This window comes from Bos mutus, chromosome 24 (assembly GCF_027580195.1).
Source record: "Bos mutus isolate GX-2022 chromosome 24, NWIPB_WYAK_1.1, whole genome shotgun sequence".
NCBI lineage: Eukaryota > Metazoa > Chordata > Mammalia > Artiodactyla > Bovidae > Bos > Bos mutus.
In genome coordinates this window covers 26,236,709-26,249,305 of record NC_091640.1, presented here as the reverse complement: position 1 = coordinate 26,249,305, position 12,597 = coordinate 26,236,709, and the positions used below count along the sequence as shown (strand labels likewise).

General features: G+C 38.6%; 1 protein-coding gene across 1 annotated transcript; it reads left to right on the top strand.

Moving 5' to 3' along the window:
• The first annotated feature begins 1,829 nt into the window (after window positions 1-1,829).
• On the top strand, window positions 1,830-2,989 carry LOC102265441 (mitotic spindle assembly checkpoint protein MAD2A). Its single transcript, XM_005901035.3, is given in 2 exon segments — window positions 1,830-2,063; window positions 2,066-2,989. Coding segments are annotated over 2 exon segments (492 nt in total). The 5' UTR covers window positions 1,830-1,849; the 3' UTR covers window positions 2,344-2,989.
• Window positions 2,990-12,597: the final 9,608 nt, after the last annotated feature.

The window sequence follows — 12,597 nt, the reverse complement described above, 5'->3', positions numbered from 1 at the left end:
AAGATAAAACCTGCAGGATTCACGTTCCAAAATAAATCAGCCCAGCTCTCAGCTGATGGGCTTCAGCTTTTTCATTACCATATGGATATGATGGATATTTTTCAGAACCTAGTTTAGACAAACTGCTCAAAAAGAAATGAGTTCTCCTGATCAAACCAAAATTAAGGTGAAAATTGATGTCCCTTTTCCCTCCCCCTCCCCGTAGAAATATTTAAGAAGAAGAGACAATTATTTCTCAGAACTGTTAAGTCCTCTGAGGATTTGTCTCCTTCATACATTATGCAGTGACTATTTCAAACTCAGCCTATCTCTGAGGGGTGAAAGAGAGAGAAAATATATGAAGGAATGCCATCAATATCATTCTTCCTGGAGACAGAAGGCACGTGCGTGCTTGCGTCTCTTATTTCTCTTATTTCACAGAAGCAGATAGCTCAAATCATTTATTTAAACATTACACTTCTCCACTTTATTCATTTCTCAAGTAACCACCGGATGGCAGCATAGGACGATAAATCAAAATTGATTCCTAATTCAGAAGCACCCACCAGAGGTTATTAATCAGGCGTGACTTCTTTCGTGCCTAACACATGGAACTGGTAACAGATTTATTCGGAGCGAAAACCTGTGTGGTATTTAGTCCCACCGCGCGTGGTTGCGGTCACACTTTACCAAGTAATTTCTCAATTTAGTCCAGCAGAAACCATAGCTGAATCTTTCATACTGTAGTGTTCCCGTTGGTAACATGAATTTGTAGTGAGAAATAGGAGAGCTTCACAAGAAAATGTGAAAAGTCCATAACGGCCTGAGAATTTGCTTTTTAAAAACCCATTCCAGGTTTCCTGTTTTCAGCTCCGTGTCTCTAGCTCATAAAGAGGGAAGTAAAATGTACAAAAATCCTTTTGGAGTATATCAAGTGATTTGGGCTCGTTAACACAGGCTTTTTAATAGTCCCATTATCTTCTGCAGAACCGGATATAATTTATCTTCAGACTGGATGAACCAGCCAGTGAGTTTTAGGGATTGTTGGTTTCCCCCCACCCACCCCTACCCTGAGTCTCAGGATGCCTCAGAGGGTCTTCCACTAACTGTTTCTCTTCTGTTTGGGAGCCATTTTCCTCATTATCTTGGCTCTTCTCCCTCCACTTGGATGCCTTTGTTTATCAAAGATGCTTGGGTCAGCTCTCCCTCGGGTCTTAGCTCTGAGTGCCACGCCGCCCCACCCCCCACCCCCACGAGTTGGACCACTTAGACCATCGTGACTGGCCATATATTTTCTTGCTGCCAAGCTGTTCTTTGAGAGTTTACACCTTTTTTTTTTTAATGAATGGAGATATAACTGACATATAGCATTATAATAGCTTCAGATATACAACAAAATGATTCAAAATCTGTGTATATAGCAAAATGCTCTCCACAGAAAGTCAACATCCATCAACACACAGAGTTACATTTTTTTTTTTCTTGTGATGAGAACTTTTAAAGAACTCAGGTAATTCTTTAAAGCTTAAAAATTGCAATATTTTTTAAAATTAAATTTAGAATCTCCATTCTATATTTCCTTGCTTTACATGTATCTCCTATTTACTCACATGCCTACATAACAGCATTTTCATTGGAATATTGTGAAGTACTACTTCCCAAGGAAATGTTTCTCAAGAGGAAGTCTACTTGAGGCATATTATATATGATTTCTTTTGGAAAGAAAGAATACATATTAACACATGAAGTCTCTGAAAAGTCACACAAAAAACAATTATTTCACCGTTTATAAATCCAGCTTTTTAAACCCTGCTATTAACCTGCATTAAGAAACGCTGACTTAGGTGTACCGTCATCCGTGGGCCTGGCCATGGCGCTGCAGCTCTCCCGGGAGCAAGGCATCACCTTGCGCGGGAGCGCCGAGATCGTGGCCGAGTTCTTCTCATTTGGCATCAACAGTATTTTATATCAGCGTGGCTTATATCCATCGGAAACCTTTACTCGGGTGCAGAAATATGGACTCACCTTGCTTGTAACTACTGATCCTGAGCTCATAAAATACCTAAATAATGTGGATCAACTAAAAGTGCACCCAGAGAAAAGTTTCAGAAAGCTATCCAAGATGAAATCTGTTCAGTGGTCAGACAGATCACAGCTACAGTAACATTTCTGCCACTGTTGGAAGTTTCTTGTTCATTTGATCTCCTTATTTGTACAGACAAAGATCTGGTTGTACCTGAAAAATGGGAAGAGTCGGGACCACAGTTCATTACCAATTCTGAGGAAGTTCGTCTTCGTTCATTTACTACCACAATTCACAAAGTAAATAGCATGGTAGCCTGCACAATTCCTGTCAATGACTGAGGATGAGATATGGACAATAACGTACTTGTAACTCTCAAATGTGGTTTTCCTACCAGATCAACTGTAGTTGGTATGTTTTATTTCATTGGTTAATTTTTAGATGAGGAAAACTTAACATGATACTTAACTGAATCTGTGCAAAATTGTTCCATTTTTGGTACCTATCTGACTTTCCAGAGGGTTGACATAAGTTACTGCACAGATTGCATCAGTACTGCAGTGTTACTTCCTTTGGAGGTAGTAACCATAGGTGGAAAAACTTTTGCTAAATGCCTTGCTAAATCAGACTTTTGGTCAAGTAGCTTGACTCAGAATGTAGAGAAATATTTAAATATGAAATAGAACAAAAGAAATATGAATATTCAGAATCTTCATTTACATCCTGAAAGTAACTAATGATAGTCCATAAGTAGTGACATATTTCTCCTATTGCATTCTCTTGTCATTTATTTCATTTGTATAGTTTCTGTATTGAAAAAATGTCCAATTATTTGAGTTTAATTTATGTAACTTGAGTCTATAAAGCTGTGGATATTCCCACTTTTCAAATTGTTGTGATACAGAACTCTTAAGAATGTCTTTTATGTTTTATAAAATCAAGCTTTAAATGGCAATGATGAAATAAAGTTAAATGTGTATGTTTAAAAAAAAAAAAAAGAAAGAAACGCTGACTTAGAACATATGAACCAAATCATTAAGACTACATTTCAAGATCTATAATATCTTTTACATGCAAAACTGGCATTTGACCCCACAAATACTGAGATTCCAATTCAATTAGTTATTAATACAGAATATTTGTTAACATTGAAAATACCATCAAATTCCTGAAACAACAGTTTTGGCTTATTTTAAAAGTTTCTCATGTATCTTAAATGATGTAAATCACTCAGTTAGCTTAAAATAAACCTTCTGTATGAAAATTGTGCCCTGTGGAACTCTGACTCGACCTGTGAAAAATCATCTAATTTAGCGATATATATTGCCATCTAGTGGCCATATGTTAAATCACAGTTTGAACTCAAAAAGAAGTGGCCGTTTGGCTGGAAGCTGTCATACACGATAATTACATTCAGAAATAGATTATCACTAAACTTTCCTGGTGACTCAGACGGTGAAAAATCCGCCTGCAGTGAGGGAGACCTGGGTTCGATCCCTGGGTTGGGAAGATCCCCTGGAGGAGGGCATGGCAACCCACAGTCCATGGAGTTGCAGAGAGTCCAACACGACTCCAAATAGAAAAAAAAAAAAAAAATATATATATATATATATATATCTGTATGTCATCATCCCTTTGCTGTCTTTTATAACTTCTTGGACCCAAATGCTTTTAGGATATGTATTTCTTCCAGTGAATGCTGTTAACATGTTGTATCTCTTTATGTTAATGAAACTCAGGCTTGGTTATATTCCAGTGATATCTGCTCCTCATTTTCCCCAGACTGAGCACACTAAACCAGCCAGTTCAACCCCAAACGTACAGAAATGTAAGTCCACTCTCAGCCATATGCTCGGTACACCAGGCATGCAGGAGTCGGCTTGGAGCCTCAGGTGTTGGGGACATTATGGAGCAAAGATTTTGATAAGACAATAATTGTGGTATGGCCTTAAGACATGGATTGGTTGTTGATCCCACTCACATTTGAATGTGGAATGCAAGTTGTTTGGGGGCATTTTCATGGGAACAAAATGGTTTTCAGTTGGAGTAAGTGAGTGTTAGTCACTCACTCACGTCTGACTCTTTGCAACCCCATGGACTGTAGCCCACCAGGCTCTTCTGTCCATGGGATTTTCCCAGGCAAGATAATTGGAGTGGGTTGCCATTTCCTTCTCCAGGGGGTCTTCCCAACCCAGGGATTGAACCCCCTATCTCCCTCATTGTAGGCAGATGCTTTACCTTCTGAGCTACCAGGGAAGCCCTGTATTTTATTTTTTCAGTTGAGGGCTCTGGATATAATTGTGTGACCTTCTGCTCAAACTACTCACAACTAGCCCCTGGGAGTCTCCCCACACAAATACCAAAGGGCTGAGTGACAGTGGTAACACTCAAAATGATGCTGACCCAGTATGGATGACTTTATTTATTGTATCCAAGAGTGTTACCCTCCCTTCAAAGATAGACTGAGTATCTTCCTTCATTGTAGCCAGTAGTAGTAGGGAGTGGAGAGAGAAAGAGAGTGTAGAGTTTTTACAGCTGGCTCACTTGGAAAGAAGTTCAAAAGTACCTGGGGAAATAGACGCATCAAATATCAAACGAGAGGGGGGAAAATGCATGTGTGCTAAGTCCCTTCAGTCGTGTCCAACTATTTGTGACCCTGTGGACTATAGCCTGCCAAGCTCCTCTGTCCATGGGATTCTCCATGCAAGATTACTGGAGTGGGTTGCCATTTCCTTCTCCAGGAAATCTTCCCGACCCAAGGATTGAATCCACATCTCCTGTGTCTCCGGCACTGCAGGCACATCTTTTACCTGCTGAGCTATTGGGGAAACCCAAATATTCTTATTAAAAGCCTTCAATTCTGATATAAGGGGACTGATAATTTGAGTGAGCAGACCTGGAAATTATAAATGAAAAGCCACTGTGAGTAGAAGTTCTTGGGGTTCACCTTGAAACCTCAGCTTTGATAGAAAGATCAAACGCAGCTTTTATCTTTTGGGACACGAAGCTGTGTGGATGATGAAATTTTGCTATCATAAGAACAGAAACAACATTTAACTGTGATAGTTCAGACTGATATAATTTGGGGATGATACGTATTTTGTTATTTGTACTTTCATGTCAATGTTTATATTCTTGAATAATGAGTTTGCATCATTTTTATTATGCAATACTTATTTTTTTAAGAAGCCAGAAACATAAAAAGTATAATGGAATAATCAAAAATATTCACAAAACACAAGCACTAGAAGGTTTATCATGATATTAGCAGTTATCATCTCATGTGGCCTTTACTATTTTGGCATGATTTTTTCTTCATTTTTATTTTATATTGGAGTGTAGTTGATTAACAATGGTGTGTTGGTTACAGGTGTATAGCAGAGGGATACTGTTATCCCCATACCAGTATCCATTCTTTTTCAAATTATTTTCTTATTTAGGTTATTGCAGAATATTAAGCCAAGTTCCCTGTGCTATACTGTAGGCCCTTGTTGACTATCTATTTTAAATATAGCTCTTGGCATGTTCTTACAGGCTGTCAAAAACTTAAAACACCTTATCTCTGTAACGTTTACTCTTTCTTCGTTAAAAGTGCTTGGTTGGTCATTCTCTCAAAATGACCCTTTATTCTCAAAGGTCTTATTTGAACAAATTTTCAGCCGTGAAGCACTTCTTAGTTAATTGAAAAGGTAATTGAAAGTAAAAACCAACTTTGAAACCTACTTGTGAGGATATCTCATAATTACATTAATTGGGTTGATTAAATCAACACAATGTTGAAAATTATCTTCACAAAGACAATTCCTATGTCCACATATTACATTTTATCAGAAGAGAAAGATCATTCTTTGACAATGAAAACCATAAGAAATCTCCAAAATAGGATTTTAAAAATGAAGGCAATGATACTGGATATTTTAAATTGTACTTTAAAAAGCAGAAACCACTATTCCTTGTTTTAAATTGATAGCAAACAATTTTATGACGAGATCAAATGTGATACTTGAAGTATATAAAAATTTAAAGATATTTACCCACTGTACAGGGAAATCAAACATAGCACCATAAGATATTCTATATAAGCATTACCCAAGTCAGAAAAATTTTATAAATATTTTTATGTGCAAGTTCTCTCATTGAGCCTGAACTATTAGGATTTAGTATGTTACTTATAACACAATGGGGGATAAAACTCAACTTTCAGACAATAAACAATGTGTTCTTTAATTTTTTTTCATTCCTTAGGCTGTCTGGCAAATGAAATGCCAGAAAGTGGGGAGAAACATGGGGAAAATTGGCATCATTTGGGTAGTTACAAACTCCGTAGACTCTAACATCAGAGACAGACTAAGAAGATCCAAACTCTCCTTCCTACCTAAAAACATCAAGAAAACAACCAGAAGTTATCTACACCAGCTTTGTAAGAGTTCTGGAAACAATGGTTTGTGATGTGGCAAACAGCCAACCATGGAAAAGCCATCTCCAAAGTGGCAGGAAACTTTTTTGGGGATTTTGGGGAGGAGGGGGCAGGGGGTGATCATTTTAAATTTTCCATTTTATTTCAAGTGTATTTATAATTATTCAAATAATATACACAGATGGTGTTCTAGTAAAAAAAAAAGTCAAACCTTCTAAATAAAGTGAAAGTTCTGTCGAATCCTCATATAGTCAAATTCTCATTCTCAGAAATAACCACTAATATAGCCTACTTTCTGCATGTCTTGACTTTAGTGTATTAACTTACAAGCATACACATATCCTCTTTTTTTTTAGAGTAGCTTTATAGTAACTATGGAAATCAAGCAGTGTACATCCTCCGAACTTGCTTTCCTTTTTCAAAGTTGCTTGAACTATTCAATTTTCTTTTCACTTCCACATGTATTTTAAAATCAGATATAATTTTTCAAATGTCCATTGGGATGTGGATTATAATTACATTTAGTTTATAGATCAGTTTGGGGATAATTGACATCTAAACAATATTTAGCCTTCTGATCCATTAACACAATATATTTGTCCTTTTATTTTTCTTTAAAATTTTTGTGCAGTGTTTTTCAGTTATCAGTGTACAGGACATACATGTACTTTGTCAACTTTATCCTTAATTTTTTTTTTTTTTTTTTTTTTAGTGCTATTGTCAATGACTTTGTCTGGATTTCTACCTTTAACAATTCTGGTCAGAAAGATGTATTGGTAGTGCATTCTTTCAGCTTTTGTATATCTGGGAAAGTTTTTATCTTGCCTTGAATTTCAAAATGTATTTTTGCTGAGCACAGAATGAGAATTGACCTTTTTTTTTCCCCTTCATCATGGTAATCTTCTCTGTATCATTTCAATTTTTTAGTATACGTGCTGCTGAGGCAAGCAGTGTGGTGTTTTCCATCCACCCTCACCTCCTGCCTGGTGCAGTGGCAGACTTGGTCTTAAGCAGCAGCAATCCAGTTCCCACATCTTTGGACTGGAGGGAGCAGAACACACTTTATTTGTAAGTTACTATGTACATGCTGCTTAGTTGCTCAGTCGTGTCCAACTCTGCCACCCTGTGGACTGTAGCCGGCCAGGCTCCTCTGTCCGTGGTATTTTCCTGGCAAGAATACTGGAGTGGACTGTCACTTCCTCCTCCATGGGATCTTCCTGACCCAGGGATCAAACCATGTCTCCTGAAGCTCCTGCATTGGCAGATGGATTCTTTACTGCTGAGCCACCTGGGAAGCCCCAAGTTATTGCATAGGTCTGTTCTAATCTGGTCGGAGGACATTTGAAGGGCAGAGTCACTAGCCTCTGTCTCACATAACTTGGAATTCAGGCAGGGTCAAGTGCCAGACTCCTCCAAAGAGCTACAGGGGGCTTTAGCTGCTGAGCTACCAGGGAAGCCCCACAAGGGGGCTACAAACTTGCAGACACCTGGAGTTCAGAGGTTACGGACAGACACGCACTAGACCATCGAAGGCCTAAAGGAGAGTCTGGAGTGAGGCTCTGGGAAGTCAGGACGTCCAGAAGCAGCTGCTTATAGGGGACATTCCAGCACATCATGTACATGCCAAATGACAAGATGCAGGCTCAGAAGAGTCATGAGGAGACCTTAAGCTTTCACTTTGTGCTGATCCACAAAGGACTATCTCAACAAAAAGCTAGTCTGAAAAAAAGGAGAGATAGTTGCTGGGTTTTTTTCATTTTTTCTTTTTGGTGTATTTTTGTTTGTCATTGAGATATGACTTTACATCTGCTGAAATGGCTACAGTCAAAAAGCCTAAGATAATAAGTATTGGCAAAGACGTAATGAAATCAGAACCTTCATACACCATTTGTGGTCATGTAAAATGGTACAGCTGCTTTGAAAAACACTTTAACCGTTCCTCAAAAATTTAGACACAGAATTACCACATGATCTGGCAATTTCACTCCTAGCTATATAACCAAACAAAATGAAAGCATATGTCTACTTGAAAATGTGTACATGAATGTTCATAGCAGCATTATTCATAATAGCTAAAACGTGAAAGCATCCCAAATGTTCATCAAAGATAAACAAAATGTGTATAGCCATACAGTGGAGTATTTTTCAGCCATAAAAGGAATGAAATAATACACATGCTACAATATTGCTAAACCTTGAAAATATTATCTTAGGTGAAAGAAACCAGTTTCACAAAAGACCACATATTATATGGTTCTATTGAAATAAAACATTCAGAACAGACAAATCTGTAGAAACATAAAGTAGTGGTTAAATATGGATGAGGATACAAGGGGATTGTAACTAATGAGTATAGGATTTCTTTGGGGGAGTGATGAAAATTGATTGTGGTGGTGGTTGCACAACTTTGACTATAATGAAAACCATTCAATACATTTAAAGTAGATGAATTGTATGGTATGTGAATTACATCTCAATAAAACTGTTAAAATAAGTAAGCTAATTGATGAGCAGATCAATAAATAAGTAAATGAAGAAAACTGATTCAGTTCAGTTCAGTTCAGTCACTCAGTTATGTCCAACTCTTTGCAACCACATGGACTGCAGCACGCCAGAATTCCCTGTCCGTCACTAACTCCCAGAGCTTGCCCAAACTCATGTCCATTGAGTCGATGATGCCATCCAACCGTCTCATCCTCTGTCGTCCCCTTCTCCTCCCACCTTCAATCTTTCCAAGCATTAGGGTCTTTTCCAGTGAGTCAGTTCTTCGCATCAGCTGGCCAAAGTATTGGAGTTTCAGCTTCAGCATCAGTCCTTCCAATGGGTATTCAGGACTGATTTCCTTTAGAATGGACTGGTTGGATCTCCTTGCAGTCCAAGGGACTCTCAAGAGTCTTCTCCAACATCACAGTTCAAAAGCATCAATTCTTCGGCCCTCAGCTTTCTTTACTCTCACATCCAACTCTCACATCCATAGTAGAGATATAATGAATTTTTTTTAACTGAATTGATGCAAATGTAGCAAGAAAGAGGAGTAAAGTAACAAAAAACAGATGATGCCAAAAGAAAACCAGGCTCCTCTGTCTAGGGGATTCTCCAGGTAAGAATACAGGAGTGGGCTGCCATTTCCTTCTCCAGGGAATTTCCCCACCCAGGGACTGAGCCCAGGTCTTCTCCATTGCAGGCAGATCCTTCACCATCTGAGCCACCAGGGAAGCCCATGGTATACTCTTAGCAAACTATCTAGCAAAAGAAAGCTAGTATAGCTGTAGCACTATTAAACAAATCAGAATTTAAGGCTAAAAATATTATAAGTGATACAAAGAAACACTTCATAATGATAAATCAGTTAAACAGAAAGATTAAATTTTCATAATTCCAAATATGTATAAAATTGTCAAAAAATTTAAAAGACAGGCAAATAATCATAGTTGGAAGTTTTAACATACCTCTCTCAGTACAGATGTGTGATAGCATGAGCAAACCAAATTTGTGGTAAAAAAAAAAAAAAAATATTTGAAGAGCCTAATCAACCAAATTGACCTAGTTCAGTTCAGTCGCTCAGTCATGTCCGACTCTTTGTGACCCCATGGACTGCAGCACGCCAGGCTTCCCTGTCCATCACCAACTCTCAGAGCCTGCTCAAACTCATGTCCATCAAATTGGTGATGCCATCCAACCATCTCATCCTCTGTCGTCCCCATCTCCTCCTGCCTTCAATATTTCCCAGCATCAGGGTCTTTTCCAATTTTTTTTTCCCCATTGGAAAAAGGGGAAATGATTGACCTAACCAACATATATAAAACTTTACTTTCAACAACTTCAAAAAACATATTCTTTTACATTTTGAAAAGCAGTGAAGTAGAATACTCCATTTTATAGACCAATTTCAAAAAACAGAATGTATTGTGCATTGACTTGAGAAGTTTTCTATGTGATTTTCAGCATTATAACTACTTATGAACAAAAAAACATAGTAGAAATTGAATAAACATTCTGAAGGAAACAAATCGATGTATGAATTTAAGCATCTACATCTCTTTGCTCCCTCATATCTCTATGGCTCTGTGCCAGTTCCTGAATTTCTGGCCTTAGGCTACTTAATCTACAAAATAAAAATAATAACATGTCAGAATAGAATTATAAACCATCCAACATGTATTCAATAATGTTGGTTTTCTTTCTTCCTTTCTTCTTCCCAATTATCTAAAACAATACAGATTCCAGTTATAATCTTAAATTCATCTAGATAAAGTAGTTACAGCAGGAAATGTGATGTGTTTGCTATACAGATGTAAGATGTTACATATGAAAAAGTACATATAGATGAAAAAAGAAAGAGATGTTGTTTAGTCACTGAGTCGTCTCTGACTCTTTTGCAACCCTATGGACTATAGCACACAAGGTCTGCTGTCCATGGGATTCTCCAGGCAAGAAAACTGGAGTGAGTTGCCATTTCCTTCTTCAGGGGTCTTCCAGACCCAGGGATCAAACATGCATCTTCTGCATTGGCAGGTGGATTCTTTACCACTGAGCCACTAGGGAAGCCCTGAAAGAAATGTATCCCTCAGTAAATCATTACGTAATTTCCATCACCGGACCTTCAGTATGAACACAGAGGTCTAAGTCAGTGGTTTTCTACTTTTCCTCTTGAAATTCATTAAAAAATAGAGCAAAATAAGCGTGAACCCATGAAGCTCTATTTTGAGTGAAACCAGGAGACACCCTATAGTAACCCCCCGTGGTTTCCCACTTGCCAGCATCTACATCTTTGTGCCATCCCTCCCTTTGAATGCAAGCTGGACTTGTGATTTGCTTCTAGCAAATGGAACATGGCAAAGGTGATGATATGTAACTACCATGATGAGGGAGTTACAGTAAGAGACTCCAGTTTAGCAGACAAACAAGCAGCTGGGTTGAAGAAGCCCACATGGCAAGATACTGGGGAACTTACTTGGCCTGAAAGACCCGAGGGCAACCTATAAAGACAATAGTCAGCAAAACACAGTGACTGGCTCCACAGCCGTGAGGAAATGAAGTCTGCCAACAACACAAAAGAGTGTGGAGGTGATGCTTCCCGATCAAGCCTCCAGATGAGAGCACAGCCCAGCTGACATCTTGAGCGCAACCTTGTGAGACCCCAAGCAGATAACCTCTCTAAGCCATGCTCACACTCCTGCCCCATGCTACTGAGATGACAGAGGGGGGTTGTTTTAAGCCTCTAAGTTTGTAGTAACTTGTTACACAACAATAGAAAATGAATCCACAGATCTAATTCTCAGGCAACAAAATATATACCACAGTTACTAAAAAGCAGCAGAAGTCAAGTAGAAACATTCCAAGGAAGAAAGAAGCACTGAACTGAAAGTGTCAGTAAGGGAAAATCTAAGAACATGCCAGTTGCACGTTCCTTGAAAGTGAAAGTTCATCCTAAAGTACAAAAGCTTTCGAACTTGTTAAAAAAAAAATTGTATAGGCTCTGGCGTCAACAGTTACCTTCGAGGAACCAGGTTAGTTCGCAGATGCAAGGAAGACAGGATTATAGAAAGCACAGCATGGCTGCACTGTAGGAAGAAACTGAAGGGCATCTTCAGCGGCGAAGGTGATTGTTTTCTCCCTCCCATCCTCAGGGACCTCCTCATCTAGCTGACTTAATACCTTCGTTTTTGTTTAATGCTAATGGAATTTATTCTTCTCAAAGAACAGAAACATCATTAGCTGCCTGGAAAGAGTCAGGGATATTTTAAGCTAATAAAAGAAAACTAATCATCTATCACTTTAGGGCATAAACAATACATGACATTCCTTAAAACAAAGCCTCTTCACCCAGGTGCTGTGCCACTCAAGTGGTTAATCATTAAATAGTTTTTTTGTTTGTTTAGATCCTGGGACAACTAGGGATAAGACGCCAAATTGTCAGGTGGCACAGTGGAAAAGACTCTTCCTGACAACGCAGGAGATACAAGAGACATGGGTTTGACCCCTGGATCAGGAAGATCCCCTGGCGTAGGAAAAGGCAACCCACGCCACTACTCTTGCCTGAAAAATTCCATGGTCCAAAGAACCTGGCAGGCTATAATCTATGGGATTGCAAAAGACTCAGATACAACTGAGCCGCTGAGCACACACACACAGTGATAAAAGTCAGGGATCCAAATGGAACGTGCTAATTGATGCC